This window comes from Ischnura elegans, chromosome 1, assembly GCF_921293095.1.
Source record: "Ischnura elegans chromosome 1, ioIscEleg1.1, whole genome shotgun sequence".
NCBI lineage: Eukaryota > Metazoa > Arthropoda > Insecta > Odonata > Coenagrionidae > Ischnura > Ischnura elegans.
The window spans coordinates 71,005,927-71,033,584 of NC_060246.1; the positions used below are offsets into that span (position 1 = coordinate 71,005,927).

The 27,658-nt window shown below is 41.4% G+C and overlaps 1 protein-coding gene across 1 annotated transcript in view; it reads left to right on the forward strand.

The window, feature by feature from the left end:
• LOC124162999 (failed axon connections) overlaps window positions 1-27,124 on the forward strand; it is a 345,883-nt gene extending 318,759 nt beyond the window's left edge. Inside the window, exons 2-7 of the mRNA XM_046539782.1 lie at window positions 19,407-19,609; window positions 20,554-20,689; window positions 20,800-20,937; window positions 21,700-21,830; window positions 22,731-22,902; window positions 23,973-27,124. Of these exons, the coding sequence (XP_046395738.1) occupies window positions 19,407-19,609; window positions 20,554-20,689; window positions 20,800-20,937; window positions 21,700-21,830; window positions 22,731-22,902; window positions 23,973-24,044 (852 nt within the window). The 3' untranslated portion in view covers window positions 24,045-27,124. The remainder of the gene's footprint in view (window positions 1-19,406; window positions 19,610-20,553; window positions 20,690-20,799; window positions 20,938-21,699; window positions 21,831-22,730; window positions 22,903-23,972) is intronic.
• Window positions 27,125-27,658: the final 534 nt, after the last annotated feature.

The following is a 27,658-nucleotide window of genomic DNA, read 5'->3' on the forward strand; positions in this document are numbered from 1 at the left end:
CTAACTATTAATACTATTCTCTTCCTTACTCTTCCTCGCCTACCTAACATTCTTCCTTCTTTTAATATCCCCCGCCATCTCAGCACTTACTCCATCCAAAGCGTCTGTCTCCTCCATTAATATCCGTACTAAAACGGCGTCAGATAGTGAGGCGTACACAGCATTGCCTACCTCACTCTTTTTAAGGGGAAGACATTTCGACCTTCCTTTCTTTCTCCTTTGGCGAGTCGTCGTTTGCGAGGTATTCGGGGTGGCTTTTCCGATTCCTTCCAGGTGAGCAATTCTTCCGCCCTCCAACGTATATTTTTTTGGCGTGTCCGTGTGCGGTTCTTCCCGGCAGCGCACCCTTATCGGATGGGCCCAGGAACGAGAGACAGCTTCTCTTTTTTTTGGAGTCTTTTCGCGGATCGTTTCCCTTTCCTGAAGGAATCCCTCTCTTTTACGAGTCTGAGCTCCGTCTGCGACGCCTTTCCTCACCCTCCTTTCAGACTTCTTCTCTTTCTTCGTTTCCCTCTGGACCGTCTTCAGATTTTTGGACGCCCCTCCACAATTCTTTTCCGCAACTACCATGCATCTTCATATTCCATAAGGTTTCTCTTCAGTGCTTGTATTCAAAATATTTTCTTGAAATATTTATCATGAAATTGTAGCAACATTAATCACTCTCCAAAAAAAGTTATTTTTTTAAATATTAATTTGAATGCTGCAATTTGGCATGTATGGTGGCCATATTCTCAATTTAGCCATCATCGTATTCTTTTCCAATAAAAATTAGTAGACATGAGAATGTGTTGGTTTTCGTTTTGGGTCGGCGGAAGCGCGTCCCCTTAGTGGTTACGTCAAAATTAATAGAAACGCCTTGCTCTATGTATGGCGCCGTAAAATATCGTGGGAATATGGCAAGTGCTTGAAGTTTTCATTTAACGTCGTCAGCCAGCGTGTCATTATAATTTGATTTGATTAATAATGACAATTTGTGACTAGGGTGGCCAAATAAGTGAGCACCTTCTGGCGAGATAGCCTCAATGACTGAAGTCGAGCCTATTAACCGCGATCGCAGAGATTGCTCCTGCAAAAGGGAACGAGTAGGATGGGAGAAAGAGAGAGAAACCTCGGGGTGCGTTTTGTCGCTGGGGAAATTGGTCGCTCGCGCTGCGAACAATGGGAGTGAGCTTCTCCGCTTTGTCATTTTTTTCCACTTCTCTAAACTCCGCGAGTGTGTTAGGGTGTTTATTCCAACTCTCGTTTCACGTGCACGCCCGTCTTTTTTGAATTTTGTTATTTTGGACTCTGAGTAACTTGTTTGTCCCCGGTCGACTCGGTGCTTATTGTTTTTTTTACTATTTTATTTTCTCCTCTTTTCAGCATTTTCAAAAGATTCGCAAGCGTGAAATCTTATTCATTTATTCAGCCTCTTTCTCCGACGAGGAAGTCCTTGGGGTAGGAAGGGGTTGGGAGGAGGGAAACTGCATAAGAAAGTTTGCTTATTTCCTTTCGTTGTTTCTTCTTTCTTTTTATATTCCCGTCACCACTCATCTCCAATGGTTGAGACATTCTGTCTCATCTCCATCATAGTAATCCCGACTTAACACGTTTCGTTAAACGCTGCTATTTTTGATGAGACAAATAATTTTCGGGTCAGCAGATGGGATCGTTTACGTAACCCAGTTAACTTTAGAGCAATGTTAGCTTGCCGATAAGCGCAAGCGAGTGAGTCCTTAAAGGTTCACTTCTTGATTGTCTGCGGTTACTTCCTGAAATTCTGCCTTGCAGATTTTAAAATCGTTTAGCTTGTGTGTTATCATTTGACCGCTTAGTAATACCGCATCCCAGTTTGCCCTAAATTGTTAATATGATAGCTTGAATCTACACAAACTATTTTCATACTAACTTCCATTAATAATAATTAATTGCAACGGACCCAATACGAATTGTGCATTCCTCTTCTCTGCCTATACCTAAACCAAAATTTTATTGCGCTGCACCCGTTCCTTTTACTTGGGCTATGCCCTAAAATTTTCCCAATTCCTAAACAGCTTGCAATTTTCAACGAAGACGAGGCTCAAAATTATCCTCGTCCTGTCAATGCCTCTGCCACCCACTGCCACTCACCCGACCGCACCCATCCTACCATCTTCGACTTCTTCAAAGGGTCGTCTTAGCGTTCTCGAATCCCCTTCAGCTATGGTAAACTCTTCTCTTCCATCTTATTAACCCCTCTTCCATTCCCTCGTCTATTTTATGGAGCAGAATCGAGCCTCTATGCTCCCCACCTAGCACATGAGCTCTGTGTATTCATCTCTCCGTCTCCTGCTTGCTGCACCATTTCTTCCCTTCCTCGCTCCGCTTGGTCGGAGTGGAGCGTTGCACGCGTGTTCGGAAATCGATGTCGTATAGTACGTGCAAGGCGTGTGTGAGTACCGTTTCATTGGTTGCTCTGGATGCTGGGAGCTGCTCCAGTGGGAAGTGCCTTTATCTTTCCGAGAAATTCAAGGCAGTCTGCGCTGGGCTCCGCTCGCTTTAAATGTTCCCCTCGAGGCTATAAAGCGTAATAGGACGAATAGAAGCATGGTTCACGGAGTTAGCGGGACTCTTATTTCATATTTCGATGTCGTTTTGTATCCCTTCAAGTTATTACCTCCTACGTGTGTGATCGATAGTTTCATCCTGTCTCAGTTCATTGACCCGTTTCACGTCTCCCTTGGGCCTTTTGTAAGGATGCTCAGACTAGAGTATATAGATTATCTGGAATATGAGGGTGTTACATTCATTTCACTCTATTTTCCTGCATTTTGCTACCTTTTTCTAAACGTTTATCAAGTTCCACCCGTCTAATCTCCTCTGCAAGGGAACGTGTATTGAATATTTCGTATTTTAAATTGAGCTGTAGATTTATTGCGATGCTTTTTTTGGTTTGTAGATAGTCGTCGATTTTTGCTGGATAATGATGCATTATCACGAACAGGGGTCCTAAATTAAAAATAGAAAACGAAGATATTTATGTCTAAGATAATCGGTTAAGGTCAATTACCCTTTACCATCTGCCGCCTGGTGTACAAATTGACGTAGAGTGCTTTGATAGCAGCTCTAATGCGATGTCTCGCTATCACACACAGAACTGTCGCTAGAGAAACAAAATAAATGCCGGTGGCGTAAGAGATGCGCTGTCATCACCTCTAGTTCATGATAAAGTGTATTAACTAACATTTTATTATTTTGCTTGCGATCTATATCTCATGAGTAAGAAATTAGAAATGAGGAATCAGTAATTTGGTTACGTAATTAAATAAACGTTACAACATACAGTACATTACTAATAATTGTTTCCTGCTACGCTCAAAGTTGAGCATATCAAACCTCGCTGATAAATCAATGTCCATCGACTCGGAATTCAATTTTTTCCACTGATAATATTTCTGCTCTCTGACTTTTTATAGAAATCGACACTCAGTGAACGAAATCGCTCATCGGACGTCGTCATTAAAACTACTGCTACAAGAAAGGTTGCGGTCCGAGTCCCGCCTGGGTAGCACATGGATGGTTATCTTTCATTGTTAATTGTTGAATATTCCCCGTTGTAAAAGATCAAACCTGTGTCGTTTTCTGGGCAACTGGATAATAAATTAATATAATAAATATTTACGTCGATCCAAATTGTTGGATCGTTACTCTGATCCAGATCTAATAAATAAATATTTAAGTTGCTATACGTGTTAATTTATGATATTATAAATTACTCGGACGTGAAGTTGCACTGCATGCCACTTCCAGTCCATCCGCGTTCGTTGCACGCGGCAAGTGCACTGATGCACTCGCTCTGCGAGAAACCTTGCCTTTAAATCAAATGTGGACCGTCCAGGTCGGCGACCTCGAGCTTGTGTGTGCGTCTATACATATATACATGTACATGCCTATGTATGTACTCGGTTGCATGGATGTGCATGTATTTGTGCGCGCTTTCCTTGCATCTGCTTCCTTCGGAATCCCTTCCCCTCCACGAGCTGAGTGAACACTTAGGGGGGAAAAGAAGGAAGGGATGAAAGTCCTCCTCCTCCCCTCATTCTACCACCACCGTTGCCCACCTCTCATCTCTCTGCTCGCCTCCTTGAAAACAAAAAGGAAACCCCACCTCCCATTCCTATTTTTTTCATTCGTCGTTTTGCACGGAGAGCCACGTCATTAACAAGTCTTTTTATTCGTCTCCTCTTTTCTCCCCCCTCTCGTCTTTTCCCTTCGTCTGTGGTGATGTGGGCCGAGTAAAAACCTAGTGGTTTGGGTATTTTCCCAAGCGGGTATTTATCCATGGCCTACGGGTGGTTATTTTTTGTAGTATTCTACCGGTTTAGTTGGATTTACATGGAATATTTTGCGAATCACCCCTCCTGTCTCCCCTCCCAAATTGGAATTCACTTTTCATTCCTTAACACGGCCTACCCTCCTTCATTTTATCAATAAATCCTATGATCTCCCTTCCCCTCATCGCTTTCGTAGTATTTATCCCTCTAACGATGTTTTCAACATCACCTACCCGCTCAGTATCCGCTCCATCCAAACCCTTTGTCTCCGTATTTATTCTAGAGGATTCCTCTCCGTACCCACCATGTCCAGCACTTCGTGGCTATCTTCCTTGACGTCCATTTCACCTTCTCCGCTCCCCACCATACATCTCAAACTCCTCTAGTCTTTCTTCGTCCTTCCTTGGCGTCTACATCTGCGCTCTGGGAAGTGGATAACTTAAGATATAAGCAGTATTTATTTAAGGTTCAGGTGATGCATCGATCATAAAAACCATCTAACTAGGGCCTAGATTGTTCAGAAAACGAATTCTTCGAACTAATTAAAAAATAAGAATCTTAATTAAGGGATGACATCCACACATTCGCTAATCCTTAGCTATGCAATCCACATTTCTTAACGTCTCGTCACTAAATTTACGGGGTTTGTGCATACCTTGTCATCAGTATCGTACAATTAATTCTTATTATTTCTAACCACTGCCGATATTGCATTAGAATTTAACAGCAAAATTCATGTACCCTACGCAAGCTGGCAAAAAGCTCGTTTCTTCATGCCACCTATATCTCCACCATTTGAATACATCCAAGTCCTTTCTTGATTACAGGATGAGTTTTTTTAACGTTGCTTGCACCCGTCATATCCCGATGCTCTAGTCACACGTTAAAAAGGTGACATCTTGGTGAATATATGAAGTTCCTCTTTGTGGACGATGCTCGCTACTTGGAAATCAGTGCTCATTTTGCAAAATCGCATACTTGATGGAAGTATTTTTAATAATTATCTAAATAAATTTTGACGAATCCTGTGAGGGACTATTTGAAATGGCCGACTGCCTATTTCAAAAGTCTTCAGTTTTTGGCTCAATTTTTCCTCTCCCTCGCATAATTTGTTTACAGTGGCAGACTCGAGTAAATAGTCTAGATCGCAACTTGAATTAGTGTCGATGATGTGTGACTACAAAGAAATTACTTTACGTAAGTGCGATAAACCCAGGAGGCTAAAAAGGGAAAAAATATGCACTTCGATAAAGACATGTTCCACGCACAAGTGTCACTGAAAGTCAATCCATTTTTATATATTTAAGTTTCTGGTAAAGTTTACCGCATGTAGCCACCTTGATTTGTGCTTTGCATTATATTTAAATGTATGCTGCAGTATTTTGATAGAGTATTCGTTATGATCCGGTTGCCGCTGGAGAAACATTGGTGCCCCATGTGACGTAGACTCAGTTGTGGGCACCTCGATCTACGAATTGGAATGCAAGGAAATTTAGTTAGCGATGAAACAGCAGTGTCGTATTTTTCCTCGCGTTTGAATTGTGATTGTATTTTAGCACCTCATCGATATCCTTTCTCGCGTCACCGATGAATATGCGCATATTTAATCGCCTTCCCCCGCTTCGTTCAAGCTCTCATTTGTCGTTTTAAACCTGTGGAGAATGTACGTATGTGTACTTGGGAATGCTAAATTCATCGGAGGCTGAAGTGCGATCACCAGAGGGGACCCACAACATGAGGCCCTTTCTGTCTTCGAGTTCGCAGTCTCCCTCCCTCATCCCCCTCCTCCCCTCTTTTATGCATTTCCCTCTTTCCGCCCCTTTGCGTTTCCCACCCCCGTCCCCAGATTCACGATTCACCCCCCTCCTCCTCCTCCACCGTGTCCCCCGTTTCCTCCCTTTTAGTTTTCCCCGGCCGGCACGGCAATGGCGGCGTTGTGCCTGCATTAATTCTCAAGAACATCGATGGTTGCCATGACTACGGCCAGCCGCCCCTGCCCCCTCCTTGCCCCGTGCCTCTCGTCCCAGACTCTTACAAATATTTGCACATGCACAAACCCTCCGATCCGCCATCCTCCTCACCCCTCCCCGATCTATCTCCCTCCCCTTTTTGCGAACCCACCTCGCATCCTCGCAGCCCCCTCCCTCCACAACCGAACCGTGGCGGAGGGTTTTTCGCGTGTCTGCATGTGCTCACCCCTTTTCGCTTCTCACTCCCTGCCCCTTGCAACTGCTTCCGTCCTGCACTTCTCTCTCTCCTCCTCTGCATCTTCCACAGGCAGTGGTCTCACTACATAGTAGTGTTGCCGCGAGGTAGGACAGGGACGCATATTAGACCCTTTACCCTGAAATTAATTAACCATAAATAACTGAGTACGCCTGAGTAAATTCTGAACTAATTATTCAGGATGGCAAGTCCGTGGCATGCTAAGTCGTATATATTTATATTATTATTCAAACATAAAACAATAGAAGGTGAAACAAAGCGATAGGATACAAACGGAGAACGCTGAACATAGTGGTGACGGGAGGATGAAACGATGGCCGGATAATATAGAGAAAATGTTTCGCCTCGACCGGATATCGAACCACGGACCTTCCGTATTCAGGGCAGATGCTGTCAAGTTCGTAAATTTTTATATGCTGAATATCTTTAGGTGATATTATTAAAAATTAGCTGACCGAAGCCACTTATTATTTCGACTGCAATTTTCCCTTTACCCCTTCTGTTATCGAACCAATCGAAGCAAACCAATGTTTGGAGTTGCTGATGGTATCCCCTCTGAAGCGAATTTAAGGGCGGCCCACCCCCACGGAGTGAAAATCTATATAAGCTACTGGAGTGAGCTCTGGGGATGCAACAACTTCGATGACTCTGAGGACTCCTTTTCTTTTCTCTTTGAGTCTCCAACTATACCGTGCGCACTCAACTTCGTTTTTCGCGGTCGTGAAGGGAGAAGTTTCGTCGGGTAGGGAGTCTCCATGAGGAGAAGTCTTTTTCGTCGGTCGGATGAGTGGAGAAGAGGTGGAGGAGTGGAGGGGGGCTGTATTTTTGAAGCTGTCGCCGCGAACATTTACATTCGTGATCGCAGAGATGCAAATTTTGAAATATTAAGTTTGAAATATTTTTGCGAACTCTAGATTTGTGAACGTTCTTTCAAAGTTTTGAGTGTAAGTGGATCGTGGGGGCGGGGAACGGATATTATTCCTGGAATGTTTTCCTAGATATTTTTTAATCCCCTCTGGATGCGTAAATTTCATATTTGTCTCCGATTTTTATAGTTATATCCATTCGTTCTGTTTGTCTGTAGTATTGCATTAACACGGAAGTTCGCGCCACGGTGCATGAAATGAGAAATTTTGATGGTATTTGATGAAATGGAGGTATGTAAGTACTTAAGAACAATTAGTACAGATTTTTTTATTATGGCAGGGTCTCAAGAATAATAGCAATAAACATGAATAAATGAAGTATGCGAATCCGCGAAAAGGGTTGCTTTGAAATGAAGGTGATACGTCTATGAACTCCCGTATTCATTCGCCGGCAGCTCAATTTTGTGCTTGAATATTGTGCTTTGGAATTTTTTATTTAATGTAATAAGCAAAATAGGTACCTCAGTATCTAATAATATGCTGTTATTTTTCCTATTTTCTCTATCCTATCAATGATTATTCCCCAAAAAGATGTGCCTCTCGCAAAAATAAAGCCTTTATTAAATGGAGCTTCGGTCAATGTGGAGTCCTCGCTGAGATTGCATTGGAGATCAAGAGGGCCGACGGCTAAGGCGACAGATTTGCCGTGTTGGTGGTTTACATTCGCCGAGGAGACCGGGACGTGAAGAGGTTTCTGTGATTACATTGGGAGGCTAATATCGAGGCGCTCGAGTGCGTGGAGGGGCCTTGCTTGAGAGGACTTCAACGAGTGCGTGGGTATCGTAGGCGGAGAGAGAGGCGTGGGCGTTGTAAGAGGGGAAACACCATGTTTATTCACGCTTCTCCGAGACTCATCGAGACTCATCCTTCGAGACTGGAGACGTTATCCTTTTGTAGTACGATGCCGTTAAAAGTGGTCGTGGATCTTGTGAGAGAATGGTTTCTTTATATAGTTACACTATCAAAGTGTGGTTGCGTTGTTCGATTCTTTTTTTAATTCGCCGTTGCTCTCTAATGACCACCGAAAAGTCTTATAATGAGTCGACTTTTTCTGGTAAAATGTGTCTGTCGATTTAAGATGCTCACTGCTAATCGGTGACTGTCAGTATATTAATAATTTTCCATCGAAAGTTATTGATTATTTACCAAATCACAATCTCTTTTTTAGTTTTATTTACGATAATGACTAATAAGCCATACGGTTCTCACAAATGACATTCACTCATATTGATGCAACTCTGTGAAATGTCTACTTTTGATAGACGATAATCAAGATATCGGTAATTCCGCAGATATCTCCATGGTTAACAAGATGTCGGTGCCTGTCACCTACTAGCCCTGACAATTCTCGAACCTTGTAGTATACTTTCCCTCCTGCCTCTGTTTTCTGCCTTACATTTTCCTCAAATCATTTCCTTCCCTCCTCACTTCACCTTCCGCGTTCTTCCACCCCGCGTCGGATTTTTTCTTACTCCGCGCCCCTTCCCAGGCGCACGAGTATTCGCAAATTGTAATCCAAACATTTGAGGGGAGAGGTGTTTTTTCTTCTCGTTCCCTTCTCTCCCCCGCGCCCTCCCGCACTTATTTTCTCTCTTGATATTTATAACTACACTTTTCCACCCCCGTGATCTCTTCACCGCTGCTCCCCTATTCTTCTCGTGTGTGCCCTCACCGCTTCTTCTCCCGCCCCGAGTGGGTCCTCTTCGCCTTTGCGAGGGGAGGGCGGCGCTGGGTCAACTGATGGAGCGTTGCGAAGGCACTCCGAACCGCCTCCTCTGGGATTTGCCCTTTCTCTCGGCCGTTGAAGACGAGTAGATGCGTTGCCGAGGCAAACTATTGGTCTCAGTATCGCACCGTAAGCCATGGCAATCTCATGGGGAGCTTCGAGCTTAATTTTCGATTCGTTTAATTCATCTTCTTACGTCATCAAGTATCGTATTCCAGGTGCATTGACTTAGCCCACGTTCGGAACCATGCCATGTCCTTGCTGCCATAGCAATTGCTAGTTCTGTTTGCTTGCGGATGACTCCGGTACGGAAGTATCAGCGATACTATCTTTTCTATGTAAAATAAACAACTTTGCACCAAAATGATGTCGAGAATGAAAACTAAACTGACTTTGATGCTCATGGGGTGACTTTGAGTTTACGTAGAGCGTGTTTCTTAATTTATGTAAAATGATAGGCTCCTTCGAACAAGACCTTCATTCATAATATATACTGCAATTATGAGTTCGGTGCACTGCAGCCCACCTTTTCTCTCTTTCCCTTGGTAGTTCATTCAGTTCTCTTATGCCTTACATACTTTTGTTCTTTTTTATCTCCCCCAAGTACTTATCTTTTGATCTTCCTTGCGGGACTTAACATTTCGTATTTCCCTTCATTATATTTTCGCTTGAGTGTTGCCTCGTGACACGGCCCATCCACCCCTCTGGCGTATAGTTCTCCCCAGCTCCCTTTCGTCTTTTGAAAAGGATCCTAGAGCATGTTAATATTGCTTTTAAGCCTTCACTTTCTCTGCATATAAATATTCAGTTTTATGAAATTGGAACGTTGGTAAAAATAATCGCTCTTTTTTCCATAGTTAAACGAGTGTTTTTATTAAAGAAGATTACAAATTTCGTTCGTTAATGGCAAACGTGTTTAAATATCAGCCATTACAATTACAAGATTCTCGCTAATGTGTGGATCAAAAGGTCACTTGGTGAAGGATACGCATGAACCTATCTGTATACGTACTTTATGAAAGGAACAACGCATAAATCTTCTCTATTTTCCGAGCATTTTTGTAAAGCTTAGCTGTGTTAGGAAGGGGGTGGCAGCGACTTCGGCTGACCGCCCGCGCAGAATTGGTGCCCTCTGAAAAGCTCGATCCACCGTTCCACTTGAGGGCGCCTATTGTCAAAGTTATTGGCCTCGCAGAAGATATATGCGGGCTTTCATGCTCAATGGGTTATGACGTGGGGTGGGGTCAGTGTGATGCCCAAGTTCAGCACAGTCTTCATGTTGAGCGTGTGGTTTCGAGGCCTGTTAGGAGTTCGAGATTTCACCCTCTGATTACTTGCTATGTTGGAAGATTGCCTCTTGTGTATTTGGCAGCCCAATGGGATATTAGCACTGAAGCCTTAGTCCTCGAAGTGGAGTTAAGTATCGACACCGGTCTTTTGCTCGCTAATCATTCTTTCCAGAAAAATCTCTTGTGCGTTAACTAGCCATCAATGCTTGATAATGCTCCTTCTCGGTTTTCGATAGTCTCCTCGATAATTGCATCGGTCTTCTCCGCTGAGTTTAAGAGGCTTGATTTGAAAAAGTTAAAATATCTGACTGAACACTCGCGCGGCAGTATGAAGAATCATTAATAATTTTCCCTGATAATTAATATATGTTTCAGTAATATTGTTTATTAATACGAATGCTGGAAGTACGGAAATATGGGGGGAAAAGCCTGCAGTATTACATAAATAATACGTATAACATGACAGGAATTTAAATGGAATGGAAAAGGGCTTGGTTATCAAGGTTGATAAATAAGCTTCTCGGAACTTTTTCTTAACTAGAAAGCTAAATTACACTTATGTAATTGTAGTAAACGAGTACTTTTATAATTATAAAGCCGTTCTCTCGCGAATAAAGCAATTATCCGAGAAAGGAGATAATTATTTGGAATCAATCGACTTTGTTTAAAAAAAAAAAACTAAACTTTTGAGCATTCAAATGCACGACAGGGTTGCATTGCTGTTTATTTGTCCATGCATTCAACCAAAATCGCTAAAATGTGGAAAATATGCGAACCAATCGCTCGTATGAATACGCGAGGATTTTCTCGCGGAATGAATTTTTCATAGCCCTCCCTGGGGCAGAGATTTCGGATCAATCGGCATGAAACTGTGGCAAACTGAAAATTCCGCGGAATAGCATGGAGTGCGCTCACTCGACCTCGGCTGTTTCGGAATTGAATTAACTTCTCTGATTTACGTGCTGTGGGAGCGATTCCGCGTCGCGAAGGTTGTTGTAATTGTTCCCTCTTCGAGCGCGGTGTGGTGCGGTGCGCCCTCCTTCCCGTGCGCGTTTCATTTGTTTTTTTTTCTCACGAGCCATCGATCGAGTACCAGCACCGCCGCTTACCCCTCCTACCACCAACTCTCTGCACAACCTGGCACGTTATTATCGGCGATGTGTACTATACGGGCGGCCATTGCCCCAACCTCGTGTTTTTTTTTGCCAAACGTAAAAGCCGGAGAGGGAGCGGTGTTTTCGCGAGCTCGGCAGCGTCGATGCACGGGAGGAGAGCTTGGGGGAGTGGTCCGTGATTGCTGCAGAGCAGCTATTTAAAGGTTAATCGGAGTCTTCATACTCCACCCTCCAACCTTGTCTTATATAACTTTACCTTGTTTTCGGCGCACGATTGATTCTTGAGATTCCATATACTGATAATTATAATAATAATTTCATTGTTTTAGGATAGTATCCTTTGGAAAACATGAAATATACAAATGGGCAACGTAATATGACAATTTAGGGAAATGAAAATAATCGAATGGAAAATGCTTTAATGAATAAGTACAGCAACACAAGAGTACGTACAATATAATACAAAAGTCATTAAAACGAAATGAAACTCTAAGTGTGGGTACTAACAAAAACTCGTCAATTCAGAATCATCTTAAGAATATTAAGGAAACTGATGTTTGAATGATATGTGAAAATCTTAGATAATTTTGAGGATGATAAAGAAAGAGGATGCTGAGTGAGCGAGGGAGGAAAGAAAGAGAATGGGTCAATGGATAGACTGATGGGCAATATCTCTTAAGCGAACTGAAGAAAGAAATGCATAGTGGGAATGGAGATTTTTAGGGGTAATTAGTAAAATTGGTGTGTTTATTTCAACAGCTTCCGATGTTACTCAGTGGAATTAAATTAACATGGAAATCAAAATGAAAACGCTGCATGAAAGTGAAACGTTGTGATGAAAGCCAGGTCGTGCATATAAATTTGTGGATTCGCTGTGTTCTTATTTCCAACCCTTTATCGGTGCGACTAATTCCATGCAAACTTTCTAAAATTAGAGCATTACCTGTCTATTAGTTTATTTATGGTTACTTAATTTCTTATATTATAATCTTCCACTTCTGTCGTCTTGCTTTTATTTTTTCCTTTGAAAAAATCACATCAACTTCGGTTGCTGGTCCTGCATGACGGTGTAAGCGCCTTTATTTTTGTGCTAGTAAGTACTTCACACGAAAAATGCATCGTCTTTCGGTCCCTTCATTTGTCGTCAATCGTGGAGCTGCAAAGGGAGCTGCGTGTTTTTGCGAATTCGGCAACACTGGTGCACGAAAAGGGAGCTAAGGGGGAGATCAGCCTCCGTGCGTGTCTTAATGGGGGGGAGAGGGGTTTTTCGAAGGGTTAGTTTGTGGTGCGGGGGTAGGAGGTGAGGAGGGGAGCGGTTTGTTTTCGGCGGGAATATTCGCGGAGGGGAAGTTGGGGGTTGGTGGGCTTTAACGATGCCAAACCTCCCTCGTTCGCCAATTTCGCCGCCTCGATCGTAGAGCCAGTCACGGCATCAAGTGCATATCAGCTCGCGCCCCTTGTCCGGCACGTGCCTGCTTCCTACGCCGTGTCCGCCATTTTGTCGTTTCCTCTTCCCCTCCCCTTCGTTCGCAGGAGCGATTCCGCCTGCCGATTGGACCCGAAAAAGACAAAACGAAAACATAGGCCGAATTCATTCATTCACTCCTCGTGCTCTACGCTTCACTCCAACATGCCTTTCGTTGGCACGGCACACGCTCGATCTGGCCCTGAATTTCAATCAGTTCTCCCGTTACGTCGAGCAACGACGGACCATTTATTTTTTTAGATATTTTGACTATCGTAAAAATTCTACCGGAGTCAGGAATTATCACGGAAGTTGGTATCAGAATCGTACCCATAGGTACGATAAAATACGCACAATATCGTCCATAAACTCCGATTTTGTTTCCTCATTTAGTTTTCCCCGTCCACCGCATCCATAAACCCTGGCCTTTTCCTACCCATTCCCTGTTTACTTGACCCCTTCGAAAGGTTCATCATCCTTTCTCTCCTCCCAACACGCTCCTTCCATACCTCCATATCTTCATGTTCATTCCGTTCTAATTATGTGCGCACGTCATTCTTCACTTAACTATCCTTTAATAGAAATATTTATGGGGGAGTTATGTACAGAATAGGGATTTTCCGTAGGAAGCAATAATATTTATCAAACTGCATACTACTTGACCACTTTCACTGTATCTGCCTTCAGCCCGGCACGTCCTGCCTCTCACCATTCCGAATTAGAATTGTACTGGCCCAAGTATGTCAATTATAATTTGTGGCTGAACATTTAAATTTCGGCATTTCGCCCCTATCTTATCCCACTTTTGCCTATACGCCTATTTGTCCTTTTGATGGTCAAAGTGAAATTATTTCCGCAATGTCCCGCTGAGACCTATGTAAAAATAACGAAACTAATCAATCCACGAAGCATTATTCAAATCCACGGAATTGGGCATCGCCTGGCCGAGGCATAACCGGCATGGGAGTTGCAGCGGGGAATGAACAGAACGTGGACACTGGACCGAAAGTTGTCGGAACGATCTTTTTGCACCCACGCCGCCACTAGATTCGGAAGAATGCAGCCATCCCCCGTCGACGAGGCCTGCGGATGTCACCGAATTACCGGCCCGGATGTTTCCATATCGCCCGTTTTGACGACGTCGCATTTTTCGCGCCGAGAGCTCTGTTTTTGTCGCGCGTCGCGTCGGTACGTTTCCATCCTCCCCCCCCCCCCCCCCCCCCCCCCTCCTAGCGGCTAAACGGTGTCGGTGACAAATTTTGGGTCGGCCGCTCCATTCCAGTCGTTTTGCATCGCCGGCTGCCTTCATTTCCTCCTAGTCTGCCGAGGAGGAGAGAGAGGGATATATGCCAGCTCTCTCCTCTTTCCGCTCAGAGAGAACCCCGCCCATCCCCGGCCGTCTGGTGTGCACGGTTGCCGGATAGGGGCCTCGAATTTTCCGCCTTCTCCCCGTCCCCCCCCCCCCTTCACGGGAGTAGGCTCGATGCAAGGGGAACGGGGTGTGCAGGGTCTAGAGCGGGGGACTGTTAGGGGTGTATGATGAGGATGTGCACCCCCTGAGATATTATTCTCTCTCTCTCGCACGTAATAAAAGCGTGGGGGAGGGCGGAGGGTAAGCGTGCGAAATTCGACGAGACAAGAGAAGCGGAACGAGATGGAATAAACACATTCATAAACACCATTTTAGTTGGTGCTTGAATGTGGAATATGGCGTTGTGTTGCCTCTAATGGGGAAGGGGATGCGCGCAGGCGGGAGCATTTCGAGATGAGAATGGGATGAAAAATTAAGTGCGGTGATCTCGGTGGCGAGGATGGCGAACGAAGAAATTCTACCTATTGTTAAGGTTCAAAAAGCGTTTCTGTGGTTATAATTTGAAGAAAAAAAAGTATAAATGGGTCGTTCTTGCGGAAAAGAGAGCAATATTTCGATGATACAATTAATTCGTTTGACGCACTGTAATCCGTGTGTGATTTCACGTGGGAAAAGGGATAATTTCTGCTTTAAGTCAAGAGATAACTCACTAATTAATCCGTTTATGTGTTTACCGTTCCGTAAATTTTCATACAACTCTGATCAACAAATAGTAATTATGACGATACCGTATACTCCACTACTTCGTTCGCGCCCCTCCTCGACAGTCTTGGTGTGTAAGTGTACCACAGGGTTATAGCTTGGGTCCACCCCATTTCCTCGCTAGCTCTGGAGTATCGGGACGCGATCTCACGTAAACCCTCCTCACGGCCCATTCGTCTCGCCCTCTTGCACCCAGCGAATGACTCTCTCACGGAACATCATCCCTCCCACTTGTGCACCCCATCCACATAATTCCTCCCCATCCCACGCTCGCCGAGGGTTGAGGACGGAAGAAAGAGGAGAGAAAAAAAGAGGTCCGATTCACCCCCCATTTAACTCGTCCGTCCGTTGGCTGCCTTTGGCCCCGCGCGGTGGAGCCACTACCCTCTTCTCCAGCAGAGGCGGCTTCCCACCGCCAACCACCGTCCTTATATATATCTCCCCTTTAGCGGGGGAGGCTAGGAAGCAAGGGTGGCGCCTGGGTGGTGGGCGAGGGCCACTTCCTACGTGGGGTGGTGGACTAGTGGCAGGGCCGGTTCTAAGTGACGCGAGCAATCGCTAGCGGCCACCCGAGCGTGATAATAAAATGCTCTGCAATTTGCTTCTGAGGTATGTGCCGTAAGTCAACGACGGTATTGGAATAAAAATCGCTTTGTAATACTTCACTAATTGGGAGTTGAAGTAAAGGTTTATTCGGACGTTTAAATGACATGTATTTATAATCCTTAACGACAAATTAGGTTTTATTCAGCGGTTAAGTAAATTTAGCAATCTCGATAGGTCTAGTTCACGTCTAGTTACGTAAATTTGTAATTTCCAAAGTCAGAATGCCCAAATTAGTCATTATATTTTTGTTTCCCTAATAAATTTCCCTATGTCATTTTCTTGATATTAAAAAGGAAAGAAGCTCATGATGTAAGATTAAAGAGGTAATTAAAACAGGCTCCCAGGCTCTTATGAAAATTGTTTAACGTTTGAGTCTCAACTTTGTGGAACCAGGAAATTGAAAATAAAAATTCTCTTTGTTGAACCTTCACGAATATTAACATCCCGACCATGGTTTCGAAAATACTACGGCATTATGAGATACATTAATAATTCCATAGTATTGTCGAAACCATGGTCCGGAATGAAGTATTACTGTGGAAGGTATATTTAGAGCATTCATTTCCCATGAAAAACCTTGAGATATCCACGAAAACAACAAGGGGCTGAAGATGTCCCAGTGTCGATGACTGTAGCGTGGAGACATGGTCTCGGATGGGCCGTGTGTTGAGGAGGGAAAGTGTCACTGTTATCCGCCCCCTCACCCCTTCCCCCGCCGCGCGGACTCGGCACATGCACGCAAGTCAGTCCGCCCCCATCAAAGCGCCCCCACTTCGATTCCTCCCCTCGAATCTGCCCCCTCCATCTCCCGCGTGCTGCCGTCTGCCCCCTCCCTCCCGCCCCTCCATCGGCGTCTGCTGCATTGGATCAATAATGGTAGCGGGGTGCTTGGTGCCCCCTCGCCGGGTGGAGCCGCCGTGCCTCGCTCTCTCCAATCTTTCGCTTGCTTCATCCATCCTCTCTCTTTCCCTCTCGTCCACTCCTGCTTTATCTGGGCCTCGTTCGATCCGCAGCATCTTCTGTGACCGTCACTGAACCACTATCCTTAGTTTTCCTATTATCATCTCTTCATAGAGGAGGTGACAAGTAGGGTTGGCATGGAGCGAGTTCCAAGGGGGAGAGAGGATGTCGAAAACCGTGTTGGAGGGTAGAGAGGTTCATGTTTGGTGAGCGGAGAGTAGAGGGGAGGAAGAGAATGGGATTTATGAGATGACTGGATAGTACCATATTGTGAATTGAAGGGGGAAGTTCATTTTAGGGTGGGTTATTAGCAAAATGCATTTATGTAAACTTATTCTGTAAAATCTGTGATCATAATCAAAATCTATAAATTTTTCTTATACATACTGCCGTTTGCCCTAACTGATGCATCCAAAGACTTGGCTACGTTCGCTTGTGCAAGCATCCCTTTTACTTTGAATAAAAGGGTATGGCATGCTACAAGTTAAGTCAGTGTGCTCAGGATGGATTGAGTTCGCCCAACGTCCTCTGCTCTTGTCCCTCAGAACTTCATGTATGAACTGGATTCAGCTAAATTGCTCCTTTGAGTATTCCATGCCCCATTAGCAATGTAGCACGTAAAGACAATCTTGTGATTTGTTGAAATTGGATATCGAACCAGAGCAGTATACGAGAAAACAAGGTTCGAGCTCTTTTGGTCAACTATCGGTCATTTAACTCCCCACAGAGGCAGCGAATTAGCACGCCTTGTCTTTTTCTCTACTGATCTCATTTGCCGGTAGCCTCCACAAATGGCTGCTTTATTGTGTCTCTACTAAGGTTCCCCATCCCTAGGGAAACCCAAAAGATCTCTCTTGCTTTTTTTCCATCCTTAAAAATCACCGTGCAGGCCCGCGCCAGGGATTAGCGAGGCGATGGACGCCGGCACAGCACACCACGCCTCAGCCACGCCACCGACCACCGCGCCTCCGCCACCCCTCCTCCCTCTGCTCGCGATTCCCGCCGGCCGGCACTCCTCCGGGGAAGAGAAAAAACCACAGCCACCCCTCGACAGAGTGCTCGCCCTTTTCCAGCCTCCGAACCCACGCCCATCTGCTATGCATATTATCCTCCCCTCAAACCCGATGGACACTGCTGGAGATGTTCGCTGCTTCCCGGCTTCTTCTTCTTCTTCCAAGCTATCTTTCCTCCCCCTCCCTCATTTCCCTCTGTCTCTCCCCTACGCTTCCAACTCCACCCTCGCCAGACGAGTTCTGTTGCCATGGTTACTTACCGGCGGCCCGGACGTTCGTCCCCTCGCCGCCACGGCTCCATGGCGCTTCGCTCGCGGGAGGCAACCGGCGGCGACTCGCCCTCTTTTCATCTCCCCCTCTCCCGGCCAAGAATTTGTAATGTGCAGAAAAAACGGAACGCTCGAAGGAGAGGGGAATGTTTAAGAGATGGTAATGTTCCCACGGATCACGAATTCGAATATCTGCGAAATAATTTCTGAGGTTGCCTCAACTCATGCTACATCGACTTCGCGCGACTCGAAGAGAGTGGCCATAATTAGTGTTAATATGGAAAAAGGTGTCTGAAAAGGCGATTACTGATTTATTCTTGCTTATGAAATTTTACTGTCCGTGTAAACATTGATCCATATGCAAGTATTTTCTAAAACCTGTTTAATTTAATCTTTTTTTTTGTTTTTGGTCCACAAAATTCGCTTGAACGGCATTTTCTATGTCGTTCCAAAATCTGTTTCGAACGCTTCTATTGATATACGAAGCCGATAAATTTAAGCGTTCGTTCATGGTGTATATCTCTCCTCTTGATTCGTCGAATGAGTATTTCGGCGGAAATAATATCGTCGCTCCTTTGTATGATCTGGAAGCAAATAATTCGAGTTTTATTTTCTTTCATTCAGCGCTATTTCAGCTGGCCCTTACAGCAGTCAGTTTCTCGGACTATAAAAAGGTTATTAAATTGAAAGCTCCTCTTTGAGCCATATTAAAACCCAGAGCCATCGATGGCCAAGAGCGTTTACCAGATATTTTGTATAATTTACTACAAATTGTATTGAAGACCATCCTTTTGCTGATGTGCAATTAATGCAAAATTCCCCTTTATGGTCTTAGTATTCATAGGCTTGGTATTCCTAAAAAAAAAACTGAGATTAAATTCGAAGAAAAAACTAATTTGCTGCTTTTTTTACATTTGTATGTATGTACGAGTTTTTCATTTGTATGTCTCGTATGTTCTATTTTTCTAATCAAATTATGGAAAACAAAATGTTTCACTCGGCATTTGTATTCTATTTTTGAATTGCTGCGACTTTAGCTCACTTATTTCTCATTGTGTTTATGGGCTACCTCACATGCATACTAAATATAATATTGACTCGGCTATTCTACACTATTCTTTTTTTTCAATGTTCAAATATTGGCCCAAAAAATATATTTTTTATTTCTTCTTAATTTCCTCCAATAGGTGGCCAGACCAATTTTGATTAAAAGTCTCCACTGGATTACTCTCATAAAGTGCCATAATATATGAGAATACACTTTAGGATAATGCTAATTGTATAAAATTATGGCCCGGAAATTAAAAGGAGCTAAATAGTAATAAATTCAGGCCCAATGGTTTTATTTTTAATTTTCTAATTTAAGCATTATGTTGTGTACCTAATGTTTGTAACTGGTCATGAAATCATAATTTATTTTTCATTTTTTCTCTTGCTTGCAGAATGTGGACCACAAGATGAAGCTGCGCTCCAAAAAGGGACAACTGCCCTTCATTGAGCTGAATGGCGAAGAGGTTGCTGACAGCAGCATCGTTGTGAAGGAGCTGGCCCAGAGGTTCTCAAAGGACTTGGATGCAGGCCTGGACAACTACCAGAAGAGCATTTCTCATGCCCTCATCTCCATGATTGAAAACAGCCTTGTCATGTGAGTTCAGTCATTTTATTTGATTCAACAAAAGTCAATATAAAATGAAACAGGAGAAAGTTTCCTACCTCAGATTAATAAAATTTTATAGGTTTTTCTGTCATTTGGAATTCCTAACTGTCCATCAAGTCCCAAATTTTGAGGTTCGGCATGTTCTGTATTATAAGGAAATAATTATTCTAAAATGACAAGAAACATATCATAACTCAAATATAAATTAAAATTGACTTCTTATCCATATGGAAACACAAGAAAGCTTCATCTAGTTGAATAGAAAAGCAACTGACTTTTCTTTAGTTATTAAAAATTCTGATTCGCCGATATCCCAATTATAAAATTATATAGTAAATAATTTACAGAATAAATAAAAAAGGAAAGTCTGCTCTTTATTGAGCAATGCTTTTTTTTCAATGACTATATAAGTTAATTATATTATTTATGATAAATATTTATTTAATAAGAAAAACAGACAACTTGAAATGCCATCTCATTAAAAATAATGCTATGAACCACAATTTACACATGTAGAGAGAACATATTAATCCAGGGATGCAGCAAATTGTTTTATTACTTCAATTAGTAATGCTGTAGCATATTTTTGCTTATTAGTTAAGGAATAAATGATAAATCAAATAAATTTATGGTAATGATGCATGATTTGATGAGAATATAAAGCAAGTACATAATTATTATTAATAAGCCAATTTGTCAATATCATACTTTTCTAAACGTGTCTGCTTCTTTCAAAATTAAAAGGCAGATTTCTCTATATGTTTACTCATGTCAATTGTTTGCTATCTGTGGTAATGTATAAAGGCAGTGGAATATCCCTAGTATTTAATTATTGGCATCCTTTTATAGAATCAGCCATATTTAATTTAATTTTTCTTTAATCCAATTCATATTCAATCTTTTATTCTAACTCATAATTTTTTACTCCATAGGGTTGTCTTGTGGTGGAGATCTAAGAACACTGACAGTGTCCTCAAGGGCTACAAGATCAACCTCCAGCACGGATATGGCACCAAGATTCCTCAGGTCATCTTGAACTTCATTTTCAAGTTTGCCTTCAGTCGCAAGGTAATTAATATGTTTATCATGATACTGTGATTTTATTAAATATTCATCCTTGATGTTCATGTTCCATGTCAGTGGAAAAAAATTCTAATTCAAACTGTTTTCTATTGCAGGGTGCCAAGAAGGTGAAAGCACAGGGCATTGGCGTGCACAAGCCTGAGGAAATAGTTGATATGGGCAAGCGAGACCTTAAAGTTCTCTCAGATGTTCTGGCTGACAAACCATTCTTCTTCGGAGATGAACCAACTCTGGTAATTATCCACTTGGAGCTGAAAGTCTTGCTTAAAGAACCCGAGTAAAAAGTGTAATTGGGCTACTTTGAAAATGATTCCTAATCAAGAAAAAGATGGAATAAAATATCACGTGCATGTGTCCACTTCCGAGGCCAAAGATATTTTTTCTGTAAATATTTCTTTGTTAATTAGGCCAAGAGGTCAGCAGGCCGTGAAGGCGCTTCACCTTGGGTTGCAATGAAATGTGACAAAATAATGTCTAACCTGTAAATAATGTCTAACCTGTAAATAATGTCTAACCTGGGAGGGAAACGGTTGGAATTTTCTGTTTCTGAATAAAATGGATATGCATGGATGGCATATGGAAACCAGAAGGAATTGGTTCTCATCCACCAATTTCGTACTTCCTTTTGATCTTTCTGGATTCAAGATGTCAGCTTGCGTGCTGGTGTGTAAGTGGCGTGCACACACCAAAGTCATTCTACCGCACGTTGGGATGAACAAAAGAATAGTAAACTGGTGGTATGGGTGAAAACTAAGGAAATTGATGTGATAACTTCAAATGAAAAGCAGGGAAAATTTCAAATTGAAAATTTTCTATTGGGAATATTTCCTATTCAAACTGAATTCAGAATAGTTGTTTGTTTCATATGCTGAAAATCAAGTCACTTTTCATTTACAAGAGTAGATAACTTTGTTAACTGTTGAATTGGTGCTAAACTCTTCCTGTTTATATTGATATTTTGAAGAGTAGACTAACATTATTTTCTTAATTTACAGCTGGACATTGTTGCTTTTGCTAACCTGGCTCAGATCTACTTCTTTGACAAGGAGGTGGAGTTTGCCCTCAGAGATTACATGCAGGATAACTGTGCAAACTTGGTTGGGCTCGTGAACAGGATGAAGGAGAGGTGAGTTAATTAAGTAGAGGTGAAATCCTGCAGATGAATTTCCACTGTATGATTATGTAGGAGCTATTAAAATTCCTTAAAATTAAAAAAAAATAACCTAGCTGAATTCACAGCATTTAGATTTTCTGTATAAATCATAGTGTATTATCACTCCTTCCAGTGAGGCTTCCCTTCCTTCAGTCAAATATCCCAGAAATTCTCATGGCTTGGTTTCGTCCATGGCAGTGGCATTCAGTTGGTTCCTTTCTTCTAAAGCAGAGAATAGTCTATTTTGGAGCTGATTTCAGACCACCTTCTCTCAGAAGCCTCAGAAGAAAGTTGATCAATTTTTGGAGAACTTAAAAAATATTTTGTCAGATAAAATGAATTTAGACAAATAGAATGTTTAGCCACATGAAGGGTTGCCAAAAGTTTTAGATGGGAATTTCTGTGTGATGAAATCTTAGAATTTATGAAGAAATTAAATGATGTAAGAATATGAAGTGCAAATAAATTAGATGAGTGTTGCAGTATTACTATCTCATTCCATCTACTACTAGAATACATACCTTGATTGTTATTTTTTTTAATTACTCTGATCCTGCAATTGCAATGTGGAGCCTGATTTATACTATTTGTTGGTTACAAAGTATTTTCAAGAACAGCCTTTGCTACCCATGCAGGATGAAAATTTGAAGAAAGGTAGTTTAGACAAGGCATTATTATGAGAGATGAATTAGCAAAGATGAAATGCATACCAATTTGTTGGATAATGCTAATTTCATTTTTTAAATGTGCTTAATTTTCACTGATGAGTTTCAAGTGCTAATATTCCATAGCCTTATTTTATACATCCTGTGGATCTCTCTCAAGTCCATATCTATTGTGTTCCTATTGCTTACCTATAATTTCTTGCTCCAGGTGCTACCCTGACTGGGAAGATATGTGCAAAACTTTGGACTTGAACAGCCACCTCCCCAAGCCAGAGCCAGAACAGAAGCCCACTGATGGCAAGGGAAAGGAAGAGGAGAAGAAGGATGAGAAGGAAGGAGACAAGGAAACGGAGAAGGAAATTGAGAAGGAGAAAGAGAAGGTAAATACAGTCCCTGGAATGCCATGAATTGTTTTGGTGGATTTGCTTATTTCATCCATGGATAGTTTTCCTCAGTCTTTTTTTTTTTCTTAATATTATATATTCCTAGTTGTTACAAACTAAATATTTATTCCTGTCAGCGTGTGGAACTAAGTACAAATATCTACTTTGATATTTCTGAAATGAGCTTTCAATATTTAAAGTCCTATATTGAATATGACGAGTTATCTTAATTTAATCTGTTGTCAGTTTTGATGTAGCTTTGCTACTAGAGAATATTGTTAACATTGGAGAAAAAAATGCAATAACTATTCGTTGAGATCCAAAATTGCTCTCCACATAGTGATAATATGTAATGGAAAATAGCTTAATTTTTAAGGGTTGTAAATGAGAATATGTTTTCAATTATAAGTACATACCACCAAATACATAATTTTTGTTGAAAGATAATATCTTTGGGTTAGTTAGCAAAGGTAGTGCTAGCTAGAAAATATGTACTTGACATTGCCAGCAATACCAAGACTGCTTTTTTGCTACATATTATCTTAATTTAGCGTAGTGCTTGGTTGGCAAAAGAAATTTACTCAATCTTTCTCAGCAATTTCTTTGAAAAAGTGAATTACCATAAGTATGGACAAAATTCTGCTTTAGTTATTTACCCTCCAGTTATGAAAAATAGATTACTAATTATTCATTTCAACACTTTTTTTTCTCATTCAAGAGTCTTGCACGTTTTGGGAAATAAAGTAAAGTTTTGGGAAAATTGTATTTTTAATGACTGCTCTTTGGTTTGCTTGAATGGGGTACAGTCTTGTGGATTCAATATAGAAGTTTGAAAGAAAAAATGAGAAGCTTAAAGCCAAGGCTGATATCATATTACTGTTTAAAGTTTTGTGAGAAAATATGACAATGCTGAGAAATTTTTCAATTAAGTTACAGGAGAGCTTCTTTGGTCTCTGGAGGCCAAATTAAACTATCACCCTAATCACTTGTGGGGTGGTATCAAGTGAAGAGGGAAGTTTATGAGTCCATGTGGCAATTTTTAATAGATGTTTTCTGTCGTTCCACAGGGAGAAAATGAGAAGGATGTCGAGAAAGATGTAGAAGAGAACAAGCAAAAGGAAGAGAAGGAAACAAAGTGAAATTGTTGAGATCTTGTCAACTCGAATGGCGAAGAGGTGTGCAGAGTACATCAATGAATGTGTCGACCTACCCATCCTCTCTCTCCTCACTCGATGTCTGATTGTGTGTGCATGTGTGTTGTGTGATGTGCTGCTGCTTTACTCACTAGATTTCTGTCCCCTCCAAAAAAGTGGTCATCCTGAAAAGAAAAAAACATTAAAAAATTTACATTTCCCCATTTTCGGCAACAAGGTTCTCTCTGTTAACTGCATAAATCGTTTTTAGGTTTCACATTTTGATGCAGTAAGTCGTCCCCTCTTTTATATAACATTTGTAAGAATATATTGGAAGCAGTTCGTGTAGCTTTTTGAAAAAAACATATGTATATGATAAACTGTAAAGAAATCGAAAGGGAAAAAAACAATTTTAATGCAGTCTTAGTTTGTTGTGGTAGGCTTGAAGATTTTTCCAATTTTTTTAAAAATCAGATTTAAACTGCAAGATGTGTTTTTAAATGGAGCTAATTATTCCCAATGTTCATTCCACTATGCCTTCTTAATGTTATTGAGTATATTTTATACAATCGTGTAGATAAAACCATAGGTCTTTTAGCCCTTGGTGGGTGTTGGAGGGTGTGTCAGGTATAAAGAAAAAGGTTTAGTGAAGTTTTTTCTAGCTGTTCATGTGATTTTTCCATGTGGCTCAAAAAAGAAAAATGTGACCCAAAGAATTGTGTTTTTAAAAAAAGTCTGTTTATATAATGCAATGAACTTATTCTAGGGAGATGGCCAGAATTAGGAAATTGTATAAAGGGATCTCGTAGAGTGAAGTGAATGGCTACAGAGGATGCAGGTGAATTTGGTCGCTTGGGAAGACTCGTTGCATTTTTATTATATTATTATTATTAGGCCAGCAAGTCTTTTTGAGTGAGGGGGAGATTGGAAGGTATTTTATAGTATATTACCCTGAGAATAGTTACTATAGGAGAGAGTGCGGGACGTGTGTTCCATATTGAAAGTAGTGCTATATTTCGTCTCCCCTTTGAGGAAAACAAAAATGTTTTTTTGTCAAAGCTTTGGGTGCTGCTCATTACCAAAGCGAAAGAGAGAACAAATTTATACAGCATACATATTCGTAGCAACGACCGAGCAGGAGAGAAAGAAAAACAATTTCACTCATTTTTTAAATTTGTTTTTTTAGAATGGGCACTCAACCATGTTATTATTGTAATTGCCTTTATACTATTCACTTTGTGTTAATATACAGTATTTGATGAATGTTAACATTTCATATGGTTGAGTGGTATGTCATGTATGAAAGTATTGTAATTGTTCATATGTACAATGAAATCTATTAGAAAAAAGCCACCTGTATCGTTAAGTGCAAGCCATAAGGAAAAAAAAGATGCTCAACCTGGACTTTTTTTCTCTGCCAGTGTGTGGCGGTGTGGGAGAGAGGGGGTGGTAGTTTTAACCAGAATGAATGGGAGGATGTAGGAATTGGGAAGGGGAGGGTACGGATTGCTTCTTGGGAGTATATGCAAGCAGGAAGATAGAATGGAAAAAAATAAAACCCTTGAAATTTTGAAACTGAAAATTTTGTGGATGGAACGCATGAAAGAGACTGGTCTGTCTGTACCAATCCTGAATATAAATATATATATAAATATTAATAAATTACATGCATATATGTATGTGTATATGGATAAAAAACACTATTATCTGATGAATGGAAGGAAGTGATCGGGCGCACTCAGCGGTGTTGTCGTTTGTGGGTGGTGGGCTGGGGGTGGGGGCAGGCAGTGATGTGCGCGAGTGTGGTTGCGGGCCAGGAAGACGTTTTTTAGTGCACCAGTTCAAAATGATGACGTGTGTGGGGATTGGCAGCCAACCTGACCATGGCTGGTTTCCCCACCCTGCGCATTCTTAATTTTCCCCCTCCCCACATCCGACCCATGGACCCTGGGAGGAAATTTGAAAATTTGAAAGAAAAGGAATTCCATTCTAGATGCAAAATTTTAAAAAAAATAATATGTATACACATATGATCACACAGGAATGAAGAAAAAACAATCGGATATTTTCCATTTCACTCCAGTCTCCTCCGGAAAAAAAAACGAGAGACGACCAAAACGATTTTAGGTATCCTTTTCCTCTCTCTCTTTCTCTTCGTCATCTCTCACGTATATAATTAATTCATCGTCATGGTAATCCTTTCCCCTTCTGCCCATCCCTGCCCCCTCGTGTTTACTATTTTTTTCCCTTCCCACCTTCCTGCCTGCACACACTGCCAGAGCTGGAGTGGGAGATGGTAATTATTACCTTGTACATGTTGGGAAGGATGAGGAGGTGGGGTGGTGTTCTCTAGGCACAAGGACTATTATTATCACTTTTAAAAAGAAATGAATTTAACAAGAAAAAAAAAACAAAAATGTGAGGCGTGGATGGAGTAAAATTGATACTATATGTTAGGTGAGGCGTTCTCTGGCCTATGATGTGTGTTCTGTTTGGAGGTGCGAATTTTGATGTAAAATTTGTCAGCATTATTGACGGTGCCCAGAGAGAAAACACAAGGTTGGAGGCAGCTATGTATAAGATTTTTAAAAAAACTCGAGCTGCATGAGATATGTTGTTTATAGTATGTTTGACCACTCCAGCTTGTTTTTACCATCATCATTTTAGTCATAGTTAGTTGTATACCAAGATTTTATGATTCCAAGTATTGAGGACATGGAAAATAAAATAATATACTGGAAAAAAACAGTGTGTTGGTTTGTGCTGTATGTTTTAATGCAAAGGAAACACAAAAAGGAAGTGGGATTTTGCACGCAAGCATGCCCCAGAATGAAATTCATAAATGCATATCAAGGATTTTTGTCTTGCCATGCAGCTGGTCAAATTAATTTGGAAATAGTTGAAAAATTGAAACAGTTTGGTTTTGTTTTTTGGAATCTAAAGTGCAATGAGTTTTTTCGTAGTTTCCCTTCTATTATACATGTCTTAAATACTCATAAATAAATATTCATATTCGTGAATATCTTGGCTTTGTGCTTTACAAGCTGTAACATAAAACATGCCCAATAAAGGAAAATTATCTGCTTGATGTGGTTCTAATTTTCAGAGAAGTAAATAGTTTAATTAATTTTATGGGATGGGAATAAAAGCCATCCAGTCTTACTCTATAGCGTGTCATTGCATAAGTAGCATTTTAAATTTAATTATCATGAGAAGTCTGGGTCATGCTCCATAAATGTATGTTCAAATAAGAGAATCTGAGATTGACATAAAAGCTCTTCCAGGTAAAGCCTTTCATTAAGTTCTACACTACTTAATGCATAAAATTGAGAACTCAAGACATATTTAACTGAAATAATTAATTTCTTTGGTGGGCATTCATCCTGCATGAAATGGGCCTATCACAATATCCAACGGACAGCAAAATGATATGGGTATTATGTAAACAAAAGATATTCCACTTGGTTTTTAGGTTGAATTTTTCAAGGTTCACATCCTTGAGTGTAGTTATTATTTCAATAAATTATTATTTATTAATATTGGGTGCCTTAAAACAATATATGACCGCTATCTCTTGTGGGAGCACCACTGGTCTACATATTGAAGGGTCCTTGGTTCAA